The sequence below is a fragment of the Hylaeus anthracinus genome, unplaced genomic scaffold, assembly GCF_026225885.1.
Source record: "Hylaeus anthracinus isolate JK02 unplaced genomic scaffold, UHH_iyHylAnth1.0_haploid 4, whole genome shotgun sequence".
Lineage (NCBI taxonomy): Eukaryota > Metazoa > Arthropoda > Insecta > Hymenoptera > Colletidae > Hylaeus > Hylaeus anthracinus.
Window position 1 is genome coordinate 14,982,997 of NW_026535289.1, and position 13,375 is coordinate 14,996,371.

A 13,375-nucleotide genomic window follows, 5' to 3' on the forward strand; every position below is an offset into this window, starting at 1 on the left:
ACCGCATTTATTGGCAAAGGCCTTTCACACACGTAATTTCTCTATCCCTGGTCGGAACATTCTCGCGGTTATAGTAGCATTTCACTTTCCGATTGTAGCTGCTCGAACTATTGCGTGTCAAAGCTTCGTAAGAAAACAGTACTGAAACAAGTATTACATGAGTTTATGATCACCTCCGTTACGGAAAATCGTAAAAACCTACCCCGTGTATCACCTTGTAAAACAATAACGACGGTAGAATCAACAAATATTTGAGAAATTTGTGGAGCCTTCAGGTTGCGCATTACTGCTTTAAGCGATTATTTAAATGTTATTGTTACGTTTGTCACGATTCCCTGTCCTCATTTCTTAACGCTAATTCTTCATACCGAATCGTAGAACTTACCGCAGAATTGAATCTAGCAAAAAAGAAATTTCCTAATTGGTTGTTACGTGGATGAATGACGTAAGGTAGAAGTAGTATATGTGCAGCACGTTGGACATTAGAAATTTACGAAGGTTTATGTACTCACAGAATTTCATCTTCCAACATTTCACTCAACTGATATCAAACGCGCCTGTGTTATCAGTGTCAATGTCAATACGCAACATTAACATTCCAATTTAGTCGGACGAATCTGAAATACATCTGGTACTGTTAAGTTCGCATCTACTTTCATGAAATGAGTTTACATTTTATTCACTCGCAAAGTCTTTCTTTTACAAATTATTAAGGCATTGTACGGTTCGTTTCATTCCGATACCTAATGTAACACAATTTCGCTAAAGTTTCTTTTCAAATACGTAAGTGTCAGACTTTGTTAAAACGATATCCGGTATAGGAGGTGTAAACAATTATCTCGATAGAAAAATTACCACGCTTTATTCAATTTGCAAAAATTGCAATTTTAAATTCACCATAATGCATCGCGTAGTTTAACGAAGTAAAATTACACAAACGTGACTTAAACTTCTACGGTAAGTACATACATTTTACACGCTCGCACATGGCATGCATGCATAATCAGATTTTTTGTCTCAATCGTGGAATATTATTTTCGGATAGCTCCGTTGAAAAAAAAAAAAAAAAAAAAAACTTGTCAGCTCCGAAAAAGATAGAAGTCGTTACGACCACCGTCTCGCTTCGTTTAGCCGAACGATGATACCTGTTGCGTCTATAAAAGACGGACAATTAGGTAAACCGAGGCATTCCAGTGGTTTGCTTCGGACGTGTATTCACGAGACAATCTACTCACGCTATCAGAAATTTTCATCTTTCACCGACCGAAACAGTCGAATACGATTCATAAAAGTTTAGTAACGCGTGAGTTGTCCCTCGAAGGGTTCCTCGACTCCAAGAGGACACACAGCCGCAAGAACAGCGGAGGTGGAGCTGGAAGAAAGGTGCGACGGGAAATTATAAAAGAGCGATCGACAGTCAAGAGGACGCAGTCTCCTCCAAGTGTTCACCTGCGCGACTACGATCCGGGTATGTCCATTTTTTTTTTTTTTTTTTGTTTAGTTTTAACATCTGTAACAAACTTATTACGAAGTTTTCATCGTTATCAAAATTCATTAAAATAAACATAAAACGATCATGGTGCTCAAGTTTCTGAAACATTGAACCAAACGATGAACGCTAATTCATTTTTCAGCGATTGTATGTTTTCGAAATTTTGTTTCGTTGTTCACTTTAATTCAGCTCGCGTTGTTCCTGAAATATATTGAAACAATGATGTTTCGAGCCATCTTCATTTCGACGTTTCGAATATACTTGGACGATATTATTACTTTCTTTTGTCATCGAACAGTGCGCTATGATATCAAGTATTTTAACAGAAAAATGTGGTTCGTCTTTGAGATCGTAATAAACATTAATTTTTATTCAAATCACGATCCGCGACGAGTTCGATAGAATCGACGCGGCAAGAATTTCAAGTACAAATAGTGGGTAGCGACCTTGTCTTCGAAAGGTCGGACATTTTAGATGTCAAGGATACAGAACAACTTCTCTGAAATGTCGAAGGACGTTTGTTTTGAAAGACGTTTCCTAGTCGTCGAAATATGTTGTTGCTGGAAAGAATTCAATAAGAGGTGACGGTAATCGATAGTGTCGCGCGATGGAATTAAACAAGCTGCGTGAATTGTAGAACATATCGATATATATTAATCATCGATCGATGTTTGTTTATCTCTTATTCGTTACTCGACACTTTTTATACGCTTCGGTCACCCGAAGAGAGTTAGATTCGTTACGCCAGACCTAAACGGTTAAAATGTAATCTGAAGCAAAACGCGTCGACCCGATACCATATACTTTCAAATGAAAATAAGAACATCACTGCCTACGAGGTGAACAGCAATTTTGTATCGAAGCAAGAACTCTAATCCAAGAGTAATAACACGATAAACAGCAGCACTTTCTATGCGGAAGATAAGTTGCGGTGGTTTACTTCCCTGGTTGCACGGTAACCCGCTTAGTAGATACCCTACGCTTATTGACGTTACGCTTGCAAGATGTTTTGCTCGCTTTACTCGTAAAATCGTAGACATTGCCGTGAAATGTATTACGATTGCGACAAATAACCAGACGCAATGTACAAGCCGGAGGAAAATGCGCGTCCCTGCAACAATAATATCGTTCGCTACTTTTGGTGTACCGGAGACTCGTCGCAGCCACGAAGCGTCCTTAAATGATATTGCATATTCAGTACGTATAGAGTAACGTCGATGCCACGGAGTCATGGGTGCCCTCGAGAGGCAAGGTTTTCTTTATATCGGATCCGAAACCGGTTCCGTTCATTTTACATTCATATTTTCTTCACCCTCAAATTTTGGTGGTCCGAATATTCCGAACCGTTGACTAATATTTCAATGCAAAAAATACGAAAGCGTTGAATTTAATTCGCGGAGATATCATTTTTTTTTGTTTACAAATTCTCAGCCGCTGACGTAATTGTACGTTCTTCGTATTCGCCAGCTACAAGCGGCCATTGACGCTAATGCTCCCATCGTATCATCGTTCTTTAACTAAAGACTCTACCGATATCATCAGAAAATGAATTCAGTGGAGCAATCGGATATTTTAGACTGGTTCCGAGGATTCTTTATAGTCCTATAACGTTCAAATTTAAAGTTCACCGTCCATATTACTTTTGAGATAGCATGGACAGTTGGACACCGTGCCGAAAATAGTTATTTCGAGAAAAAAATGTATTCATCTCGTAATTTCGCAATCCTCGTAGGTTTTTACCGGCTTGAGTCGACGGTTTGATAGGAAAACATACCAGAGGTGGTTGGCAAGTTAAAGAAATACATAATCGTGTTAGTCGGCCGTACAAAATCGGAGAACAAAGATGGGCGCGCAACTCAGCCGATTGCGTAATCGGAGAAAGTTGTTGCGAAACGAGTCACTCACTTACGGCATATGTTGGTATCCCGGAACACGTAATGTTCCTCGGCGCTCGGACTCGAGTCGAAGATTATATCATAAACCGAGAGAATTGTTATGTCACGAAATCACCGATGGTTCAATAATACCTGCGAGAAATTACGTAAACGATGCAATCGTTGACTCGGCGAGAAGAAAGAAAGCGCACGTCGATGGTATCTTTCCTCGGCGCGGTATTCACTTTCATTCACGGCTTTGACTTTGAACACGATGCCGGGAACCATGTCAGTGGCTCGTCGAGGGCAGGACAGCTGCAGACCGAGAAGACAAGGGAACCCATTTGACCTCGTTTCGCTGAAAGAGACGGGAACGTGCATTAATTGGGCGAAGCATCATTAGTCAGGCCCTATCTTATATCACGGTTACTTGGCAGAGGTCCCGAATTACCACGAACAAAGATGGTTTAGAAATTTGTATGCTCTCGTAATCAGCTCAATGGTTTTGGTACAAAGGGTAATAACGTTACGTAGCAGACTGTTGAATGTGACGCGATTAATGATTGGACGCAATCTACTCGAAGTAATCTCACGTCGATGAATGATTGAGATAATGTACAATTAATTAATAGCGTTACTTACGACGCAAGATTTGTTAGATAAGATACGTAGCTAGATACCAGCAGATTTAGGATGAAATGCAACGATATTACCCTTCGTTTCAAGCGCTTGTCTGATAGTAATTTTGTTTTAATATATTCGAGACTTCCGAATTAATGTTAGGGCCTCGTAAAGGTAAGTGACGGGCTCTTCTCGATGTACGAGAGGTCCTGGCTGGAATCTAATTTTTAAACGTTAATAAAGAGCCTTCTACTTTTGTAGAAATTCGCCCAATCGATAAATTGTTGGATCCCAAAAGCTGAAGTTGCCTACCCATCGTGTTCGAGAGACAGGATTAAATTAACCAGAATGGGGGCAAACGATTGGGTAACCGAGGAGGACAACTACGAGTGTCCACTTTCGGAGGAAACGCAGCTTTTGGCAAAAGAGGAACTTAGGGAAGACAAAAATACGCGAGACCAAGCTCTCGAACAGATACGTAATTGGATCAAATTGAATCCGCGTATACAAAACTGTCGCCTTGGTGAGAGAATTACGTTTATTTTCAAAGACGTATATATGTATATACGCTTTCGAGAGTATCCTAGGTACTTGGAGTTAATATATTTTTGCTCGTCAGACGCGCAATTTTTGCTGAGATTCTTGAGATGTAAAAAGTTTAACGTACCGATGGCGGAGGAAGCTATCGAGAGATACTTGCTGCTCCGACAAGTTTATCACCCAGCTTTCAATCAATTGGACCCAACGGAACAAACGATGGAAGAACTGCTGTCTTTGGGGTAAGATCGGTGAAATTTAAAACACGTATTGTTATCCTTGCGATCCATTTCGTTTGTATTCCTTCAGATATCTGTTCGCCGTACCCGGACGCGACGCAAAAGGCCGCCGTGTTGTAATCGCCAGACCAGGTAAACGTTAATATCCTCATGGTCGTTCACACTCTCCGAATTAAATGATACCTTTCGACTAGGACAAATTCTGAAAAGCCGCGAACAACGTTACTTTCAAACTCTCCGTTTCTCCTCCTCCGTCTGGAATATTTTCACGCAACGTTCTCAACGCGAATGGTAGATTATTAGCTTTTTACAGAGAACATTGGCACGTGAACGCTCTTGCGAAGTAATCGTTAGGATTATCGCTCGATGCAAAAATATTAGACAATGATGTCTATGTAAGCGCATAGGTCATGTTTATTAATGAACGTTTCGACTATGTCGGTCTTTCGTCTTCTTCAGGGATACACGGATAGATTACGTAAGAGAAGTGTACACGATGTTAGAATAAATTTTTAACAAGGTGGTGCTTAGTTAGATGATGGTTGTTTAACGACACTTAGCGAAGTTTACTTCTTCCTTTCACGCGTGAAACGTGCTTTCAGGGGTTTTCGATCCTCACAAGTACACGAATGCCGACATGTGCAGAATCCACGCGATCACTTACGAGACTTTAATGGAGGACGAGGAGAATCAAGTGCGAGGTTTCGTTCACTTCGCCGACGGGGCTGGCGTCAGTTTTCCACACTTGACGCTTTTCACTCCGAAGGAGGCTGTCCGCATCGTCAAGAACGGCGAGGTACGGTCCTATCGTTCCTCGTGTTTCCGTGCAGCCTAACCGAAAAGTATTATTGCTTACGGTTACAAGACGCTTTCGATTCAAGGCCAGTGATGCAACCACGTTCCATTACGCCTTCAAAATCACTGGATGCTTAACCGGTTTTTGTAGATCCTGTTTCGCAGTTTGTAAATGTCGGGCGACGTTCAAATATCGACTTTTCATCTCAGGATCAATCTTCGGAACTCGATTCGACGCTGTTACCCATCATATGTAACAGAGCAAACAAATGTCCAATTTGCTGGAAAATATATTTTTAGCGAACTTTACGAGGATTCTGCTTTTTTTTTTTTCTAGCGAACTATACCGATGCGACACAAGGAGGTTCACGCGATCAATACTCATCCTTCCGTGAAATTTGCTCTCGATTTCGGCATGTCGTTGATCTCTGAGAAGATTAAAAAGCGAGTCAAGATTTACACGAGTCTCGAAGACGCTATCAATCAGAAAATGGACACGAGCATGCTACCAAAGGAATACGGCGGCACGATGCCTATGAAAGAAATGATCGGTAAGTTGGGATATAGTCTTTCGATAACGTTATTGCGAGAAGAGAACGATCTTACAGTTTAAAACGAATGTTTACGCAGCACTTTGGAGAAAGGAGCTGATGGAAATGGCGCCGATATTGATGAGTCACGACAAAATGAGAGTGTCCTTGGAGTTGTACTCGGAAAAAGCTCGAGAAGGTGCGGTGTCAGCCTTGAAGCAAGGTTTCGGTTGCTCGGATATTGGCTCCAGCGACTCTACCATGTACGGAATCAGCGGTTCGTTCAGAAAGCTCGAAGTGGATTGATCAACGGAAACCGATCGTCGACAGTACCAATTACAACGACTGCGTAAACTGTATCTACCTTGTCGACGAGACAAAGACGATAACATTATTCTTGTAACAAGTTATATTTGATAATCGTTATATAAAAACTGACACGATCTTAATCGTGAACAAGAAAATAGGTTAAAAATTTGATCTCGGTCGCGGAACGTGCTTCTTCTGCTCGACCAATTATTAATATCTACTTACGACTTTAGCGGAGCATTTTTCACAGCTAGCAAAACGCACATACACATGTATATTATATTTTTTACTCTCGAACGTAGCAATGCTACGGATAAGGATAAGTCGCGCAAAATCGGAGGGATTTCAATCGGATTTCTACGTACACTTTAGAAACTAGAATTACGTGTATCTCGAGTGGACATTTCGGAACAGGAACCCTAGAGAAAAGTAGCGAGACAACGTGCATCTAAAAATTCCTTTATTTAATGTACAAATTTGATCATATTTTGGATTAAGGAAATCGTCGATCTGTAAAGAATTTCACGATGTACGTTTAAAACGATAAAATATCGTCTGCTATATGCAGACACAGTTCGCGAGATGTAGATAGATATAAGCTGCACGAAATTCCATTTTGGCACACGATCAATTGTAAATAAGACTTTTTGTCCATGGAAATAAATGCATATTTTTTTACATCTATTTCACTCCTCTTGTTCTTCAAAAACGAAAGCCAAGTTTACTTGGAAGTGATCCATTCGCCGATGAGTTTACGCACGTTTTCCCTGGCATTAACGAGATCTTTGTTGCTCGTGTCACTGTCCGTGTACAGATCCTGGCAGTGCGACGATCCTGCAAGTGACGCGAAACAGTCGATTAAATGTCACACAGCTGTGTTTTGTGTTTACGTGAATTACCTTTGATAAGTATCGCGGGCGAGAATTTGTTTAAATCTCGAAGAACAGAAAGCGCGTGCCAGGGATCGACGTCTCCGTTGGTGAAGATTACATTTCGTAAATCTGGTTTCAAACCTCCGTACATTATGTTTGTTCTCCTAATTCTTTGGTTTAGGAAATTCTTGTCGTAGCTACGAGGAAGAAATGGATAGCGTGAAACGTCGCGAAACATACCTGATTTCTGTGGTACTTACTAACTGCCGTATAAGTCGGTACACATTGTCGTGTAAAAATTCACTGGAAAGAGAGTTCCGAAAATGGATTTTGTCGAGTTCGTCGTTTGGAAATAGCCGTACTCGCTGCACGTTTGATAGTACCATTGTCTCACTAAAACCATTGAAATTGTACAGCGTGACGATAAAATGATACGTTCTATTACAAAGTAATTAGAACTTACTGACATCGGATTGGTTGCTGTATTCGCTGTTAGCGTAATACTTGACAAATACCTCGTAATTAAGATTCAAACATTTGTCTTGTCCCGATATGAGATGCGCCAATCTCTGCAGAGGAGTACCCAGGTTCTGTGAAGTCATGCTCGAGCAGCACGCAGCGATATTCGATTTACCGTTCATCACTGAATTATATTGAACGATACCACCAAATATCTATCAAAGAGAAAATGTGACAATTGCGAAATCACGTAATCAGAGGATAATAAATTTCTCATTTGGTACTGCCAAGCAGGGAAATGCGATGCGCGGTTGTCGTTTCATAACGCACTCCGCAACAAGAGGCAATTGTATGATATAATTCTACTTTCTAAGGAAACTCACCTCTGCCAAAAAGTTCATAAAGTAACTAAGGTCGCTCGGAGAGTCTATATTCGGTGCGTCGCATAAACTGAAATTTGTTTAGATGATAGCACTACGTTACATGATTCTATCGCGGAGAAATGAAGAAAACGACTATTACTTCAAGGAAGATTTCAACATCTCCGGGCCCCCCTTGGTTGACAGCAATTTTTCGATCTCGTCGAATGCGGCTTTGGTGTCATCCACGCATTTCTGACTGTGTTTGCGAAGACTCTCGGTCACGACTTCGTAATACTCTACAAAAAGAACCCGTTTTTTTTTAAACATACAAGGAAAGTTTCAATTGCGAACAGTTCGTTGCACTCACCGTAAAAATCAGCCTTTGCGTAAACTGGAGCGCTGCTAGCCAATGCACCCTAAAGAAAAAGTCATTGGAGATTTCGCGAAGAAGGAAATATCGAGAATCAAGCTACCATAAAAAGAAATTCTAATTACGTAAACGAGATGGGGGTATTTAAGTCTAGCCCAGGTAGCCATGCTTCCAGCGTAAGATCCTCCGAAGACGATGACTTTGCTATTTTGGAATCTAGGATCTCTCTTCTTACATTCGATGAAGTATGCTAAATCGGCCAATGCTTGATCAACGCTCAAGTACTGTAAGTTAGCTGAAGTAATATCTCTAAAAAAGATTCGGTAGTGGAAGATTCGAAGCGTGACACGGAAGTCGATTATGTTGAAATGTTTTTACGCTGAAGTTTTTGTTCTGTTACGCATAATCCGTAACGTTCAGTCCTTTTCAGGGAAGTCTTAGCGATTTTACGAGAGATCAACTTACGGGGTCGGTTTACTTTTGCCATAGTAACGATGCTCGGTATAATACATCATCGCGTTATGAGTACGGCCGATTTCGAACATTTGACCAGCCGTTAAGAAACCTTTGTTTATTTCCCATTCCCCTCCGATCATAATCAAAATTGGCCCGTCTTTTTTGAAAAAGGCTGAATTTAGATAATAGCGCTGTCGGAATAAAATACGACGATGCATAAATTTGATTCCCATTTTTTTTCTAAAATAGTTTTAGTTCGAGCATACCATTGACCATGTACGATTGTCGCGTGCGTTGAAGTGGTCGAGAGGTTGCGTAATCCATTTTTCTTGTACATTATCCGCGCTGAACAACGTTGATTGCGGTTCCTCTAAACCTCGAAAATGAAATCCATGGAAACCAACCCCATCACCAAGGCGAATGGTAAGGCACAACGTCAGTAGAGTACTTAAAAGGATCATGTCGAATTCCCGAAGTAACAGACAATGTTGAACAATTTTGGTCTAGAACAGCGGTCTAGACCGATTTACGAAACACTGATTCGTGAATCCGACCCGGCTACTGTTTTAAAGTACCTCGACGCGATATCAAATGTACCGTTATCAACGTTCGATCGAAATTGAAAGAACTTATCTGATAACGAGATGTAATTATAACATTTCAAAAATTCAATCACAAGTGGCCGATATGTTACTTACGCAAAGAACGATAAGCTTGAAAAAACCAGGATTGTAACATCGATAGATGTTGAACGATTCAACGTTCAATGAACGATTGAAAATATTTGTTTAAGTACAAAACTGATTTTATTGTTAAATGCACTTCAGTATAAAACGGTACTTCTTCGTATCTAATTACATTAATTACACCAGAGTTTTGATAAATTCACAAACAATTTGAACGAATGTCTACTTCGTTACTTCTCTTTGACTTTTTCGTCGCTTTCGGAATCCGTCGTGGCCCATTCGTCGTCGGAATATTCTGTTGAAGTTTTCTTCGATAAGCGCAAACTTCCTTTCTTCTCTTCGGTGCTAGAGTTATCCGTATCGGAAGAGTCCGTACTATTAACACTGATCTCGTCAGAATTTTCTTTATCCCATTTCGACTTTACGTCTCGTACGTTTTTCAAGTAGTCGCTTTCTTCGATGTTCGATACTTCGGAGCTCTTCTTAGACTTCCTTCTCGAAGAGTCATCGGAGAATTCGCGCTGATTTTTCGACTTGTGTCTAACTTTCTCGCGATCCTCTTTCTCTCTCTTGGAGTATCTACTCGGATACCTACGAGCCTTCGAACGATGAGCTTTTTTGTCGTCGCTTTTGGAGTATCTTCTGTGAGAATGCCTCGACGACTTCGACTCATCGTAGTTGTCTTCTTCTTCTCTCCTTCTTTGATATTTTTTGTAATGCCTCCTAGAAGATTCGCGGCCGTTCGAAATTTCGTCGTCATTTTCATCTTCGAAATGTTTTCTAGAGCTCGACCGTCGGCGTTTCACGGGTGTTTCTGCGTGATCGCTGAGCGTATCTTTGGTTGATTGATCGTATCGTTTATCGCGTGCTGATCTCTGCCGAGACTCGGTCTCGTCGGATCGACGATGCCGTTTCTCAGAGTTCCTCGTACGCGAATGAGGCTCGGGTTCGGGGGACTCGGACCATCTCCAGTCTTTCCCATCTTCGGCATCGCTGCCGTCCTCCCATTTGGATTTATTTCTGAAAATGAAGTAACGAAAACCCTTAACAATCTTAAGTATGAATAAAAATTGATCGTGTCTATACCTGTGGTCGCTTCTTCTGGCAGTGGTAGGTTCTTGGGAGGACGAGGCCAACTGCTTAGCCCATCTGGGTGGACTTTTGATATCGTATTCGTCGTGCGGATTTTTAAAGGTATGCAAAAAATTGCAGGCTCTTCCTTTCGGGCACTTGGCCATTCCGCAGACAGCGCTCCTCCAGGACTTGAGGTTGGCAAATTCGCAATTAAGCTGCCGACCAGCGTACCAGCGACCTTTCAACTTTCTCATCGCCCTAGCCGCCTCTCTCTCGGTACAGTATTCGACGTACAGATTACCCCGCAAATGAACCTCGGTATTGCAACAGTACTTGAGCGTTTTTATCCTTCCGAAGGACTCGAGTTCCGGTACGACGTCATTGTAGAACTCGCGAAAGTGTTGCCGCGTTTCCGAACTCTCGAACTCGAGGGCCACGTCCGTGTCGTACTCCGCGGAATTCTTTTCCAGGGAGAAATGCGTGTAAAATCCAGGAACTAGTATCACTTTGCTCAAACATACCCTTCGATGATTCCTCGAGCAAGTATCGCCGTACCTGAAAGAATGTACTTTTTTATGATTTCATACTGTTTTCGTGAACGAAGCAAACGCGCCAGAAATATATTTTCCTCACCTGCAAGCACCAGTTTTTGTGAAAAAGGGACAAAGTTCTTTTCCAGGCTGACTGTTGATGACTTCGCGCAGAGCTTCCGGAGTCTTGATCCCATTATCGATGTAATCATCGATCTCCTTCAACAGCTCTTCCCGCTTTCTAATTTCCTCCTCTCTCTTCCGTTTCTCTTCCTCCTGCTTCTTGCGAATCGCTTCCTGTTTCGTCTCGAATTCCTCCCGAATTTTCATCTCTTGCTCCAGTTGTTGCTGTCGGGCTCTCTGCTTTCGTTCCTGCAGGACTTGCCATTCCTTTTGCGCTTTTACCTAAACGAACCAAACACGGTGTAAACAATTACGCGAAGCTTTCGATATTACGTTCAGCTTGCTCGTGCTTACGGATATCGTATAATAACTAGCAGGTTTCGGTAACCACATATTCGTACTATTTTCATGATTATAATTAAGTTCCGATTGACGTTACTTCTAATCGAACGTGTCCTATCGATCACAAAAACAAAATACTTTTGACAATCAACGAGAGCGACGAGACACGCGATGCATAGGGTGTCGCGAAACGTTAGGGCAAACTGAATCGAGTAAATTTAAATTCTTTTGTAAAACAATGAAGCTGCGTACAAATCAAATCGAAATAATAGACAAATGAAACGTACGAGTCGACTTCCGGGGTGCGGTGTTTGTCTTCCGCATAGGTAACTGTGGCGCAATATTACGTACTTACGTATAGTTACAAGCGAAACTGCTCGTACCGAGTCATAGTCGAGTTCGGTACATTTTTATGGCTTTAAACACATTTATTATGAGATTATATAACCCATCCAAACTCTCAACCATAATGAAAATATCTCTCGAGTGATGTAATTTTAGAGTTAGACATACACGACTTACTTCCGGCAAGTCGACGATTTGTAATACTCGCACAGATTATGTATCGCATCGGCAACGTGTGTAATAGTGCGAACCGGAAAATTAAACTCGGTGAAAATGATTAATAGGGGAATAATGTGCTTTCCAAAGAGTAGAAATTATATTTACCTCTTCTTCCAGCCAAAGTTTCTCCCGTTCATCACGCTCCTCCTCCTCTTTCTTCTCCTTTTCTTTCTCGGCGATTTCGCGGTCTTCGATCCATTTTAAATAGTTGGCGCTTTTCTCTAGTGCTGCCCTCAGTCGTTCGGCATCCGCTTCCCGCTCAGCGGCCGCCTTGCGACGCAGACGTCTGCGACGTTCCTTTTTCGCTGTCCGTCGCCACTCTTTATGGCTTTTCTTCGTCGAGCAACAGCCTTCCATTACCACGCATCTTCCACGAAGACGAACGTCCGTGTTACCTTTGACGATATCGTGAATTGTCCGGAAGTCGCGAGGCGATGATCGTTAGACGTCCGACAATCGATTCCAACGAAGAATCGCAGACGACACGTGCACGCCGCCATGTTACTTTCGAGAGAAGGTTTCGATCGAGATTGTCACCATATTTTGATTAGATTCACGAAGAATGTCACGCTTGGTAAAATTGTTTGTATTCGCCCTTTTACTTAAAATTGTACAAAACGAGGGCTTCGAAGACATTTCGATGACGAGCGAAAGATCGAAGAAGACAATTCGGTTCATCGATAATTCACTGATCGTGCGAGTTCGTCTTATATGTAAATGTAATTTGAATTAGACGACAACAAACGCAACAGAAGCATACTACATGGGTGTTATCAATATTTATATCGTCGTAAAAAGTGCAGGTTATTTTAATATGCATGATACGACCGTCAAAGGGAAGTAAAATCCTAGGGACTTTTACTTTGATGGCATACATCGCCTTCAATGATGGCAGTGATGGGCAAAACCCTAGGCTTCGAATGAATCTGAAGTTTGCTGATATGTTTGTCTCGTTTCCTCTTTTAAACATTTTCCAAAGAAGGAAACGAGACAAACATATCGGCAAACCTCAGATTCATTCGAAATCTAGGGTTTTGCCCATCTCTGAATGATGGAAACTGGTTTACGACCGCAGTTGTAGGTCAAGTTCGGACGAATGCATCGACCCGTATATGTTAAGATTCGTTACATCGGATTTAA

The 13,375-nt window shown here is 41.6% G+C and overlaps 3 protein-coding genes and 1 long non-coding RNA gene across 5 annotated transcripts; 1 reads left to right on the forward strand and 3 right to left on the reverse strand.

The window, feature by feature from the left end:
• Positions 1 to 4: 4 nt before the first annotated feature.
• LOC128895226 (uncharacterized) lies at positions 5 to 1,374 on the reverse strand. Of its 2 annotated transcripts, XR_008461730.1 has the most exons (5): positions 1,236 to 1,374; positions 970 to 1,154; positions 513 to 617; positions 203 to 398; positions 5 to 141 (listed from the first exon to the last, which is right to left on the reverse strand). It is a non-coding gene; the product is annotated as an uncharacterized LOC128895226 (long non-coding RNA). The 2 variants fall into 2 exon arrangements; XR_008461729.1 differs by having other exon boundaries at positions 513 to 1,154.
• LOC128895212 (alpha-tocopherol transfer protein-like) lies at positions 1,177 to 7,081 on the forward strand. Its single transcript, XM_054157627.1, has 7 exons — positions 1,177 to 1,468; positions 4,249 to 4,510; positions 4,607 to 4,766; positions 4,834 to 4,895; positions 5,366 to 5,559; positions 5,896 to 6,109; positions 6,189 to 7,081. Exons 2-7 carry the CDS (start codon positions 4,336 to 4,338, stop codon positions 6,392 to 6,394), a joined length of 1,011 nt encoding a protein of 336 aa, XP_054013602.1. The 5' UTR covers positions 1,177 to 1,468; positions 4,249 to 4,335; the 3' UTR covers positions 6,395 to 7,081.
• LOC128895199 (putative serine protease K12H4.7) lies at positions 6,841 to 9,464 on the reverse strand. The gene is made up of 10 exons (XM_054157595.1): positions 9,183 to 9,464; positions 8,926 to 9,107; positions 8,586 to 8,769; positions 8,458 to 8,506; positions 8,251 to 8,386; positions 8,112 to 8,178; positions 7,733 to 7,943; positions 7,530 to 7,662; positions 7,297 to 7,466; positions 6,841 to 7,231 (listed from the first exon to the last, which is right to left on the reverse strand). Exons 1-10 carry the CDS (start codon positions 9,375 to 9,377, stop codon positions 7,119 to 7,121), a joined length of 1,440 nt encoding a protein of 479 aa, XP_054013570.1. The 5' UTR covers positions 9,378 to 9,464; the 3' UTR covers positions 6,841 to 7,118.
• Positions 9,465 to 9,699: 235 nt separating this feature from the next.
• On the reverse strand, positions 9,700 to 13,150 carry LOC128895189 (U2 small nuclear ribonucleoprotein auxiliary factor 35 kDa subunit-related protein 1). The gene is made up of 4 exons (XM_054157559.1): positions 12,341 to 13,150; positions 11,310 to 11,611; positions 10,689 to 11,231; positions 9,700 to 10,622 (listed from the first exon to the last, which is right to left on the reverse strand). The coding sequence occupies exons 1-4, from the start codon at positions 12,590 to 12,592 to the stop codon at positions 9,833 to 9,835; spliced, it is 1,887 nt and encodes a 628-aa protein (XP_054013534.1). The 5' UTR covers positions 12,593 to 13,150; the 3' UTR covers positions 9,700 to 9,832.
• Positions 13,151 to 13,375: the final 225 nt, after the last annotated feature.

Coding starts and splice junctions, on each gene's coding strand:
- LOC128895212 (XM_054157627.1), top strand. CDS start 4,336: ATGGGGGCAAACGATTGGGTAACCGAGGAGGACAACTACGAGTGTCCA. Junction 4,896..5,365: donor TGTTGTAATCGCCAGACCAG/GTAAACGTTAAT, acceptor ACGTGCTTTCAG/GGGTTTTCGATCCTCACAAG. Junction 5,560..5,895: donor GCATCGTCAAGAACGGCGAG/GTACGGTCCTAT, acceptor TTTTTTTTCTAG/CGAACTATACCGATGCGACA.
- LOC128895199 (XM_054157595.1), bottom strand. CDS start 9,377: ATGATCCTTTTAAGTACTCTACTGACGTTGTGCCTTACCATTCGCCTT. Junction 8,770..8,925: donor GGCAAAAGTAAACCGACCCC/GTAAGTTGATCT, acceptor AATCTTTTTTAG/AGATATTACTTCAGCTAACT. Junction 7,232..7,296: donor GCCCGCGATACTTATCAAAG/GTAATTCACGTA, acceptor CGTCACTTGCAG/GATCGTCGCACTGCCAGGAT.
- LOC128895189 (XM_054157559.1), bottom strand. CDS start 12,592: ATGGAAGGCTGTTGCTCGACGAAGAAAAGCCATAAAGAGTGGCGACGG. Junction 11,612..12,340: donor AACTTTGGCTGGAAGAAGAG/GTAAATATAATT, acceptor TGGTTCGTTTAG/GTAAAAGCGCAAAAGGAATG. Junction 10,623..10,688: donor GCCAGAAGAAGCGACCACAG/GTATAGACACGA, acceptor CTTCATTTTCAG/AAATAAATCCAAATGGGAGG.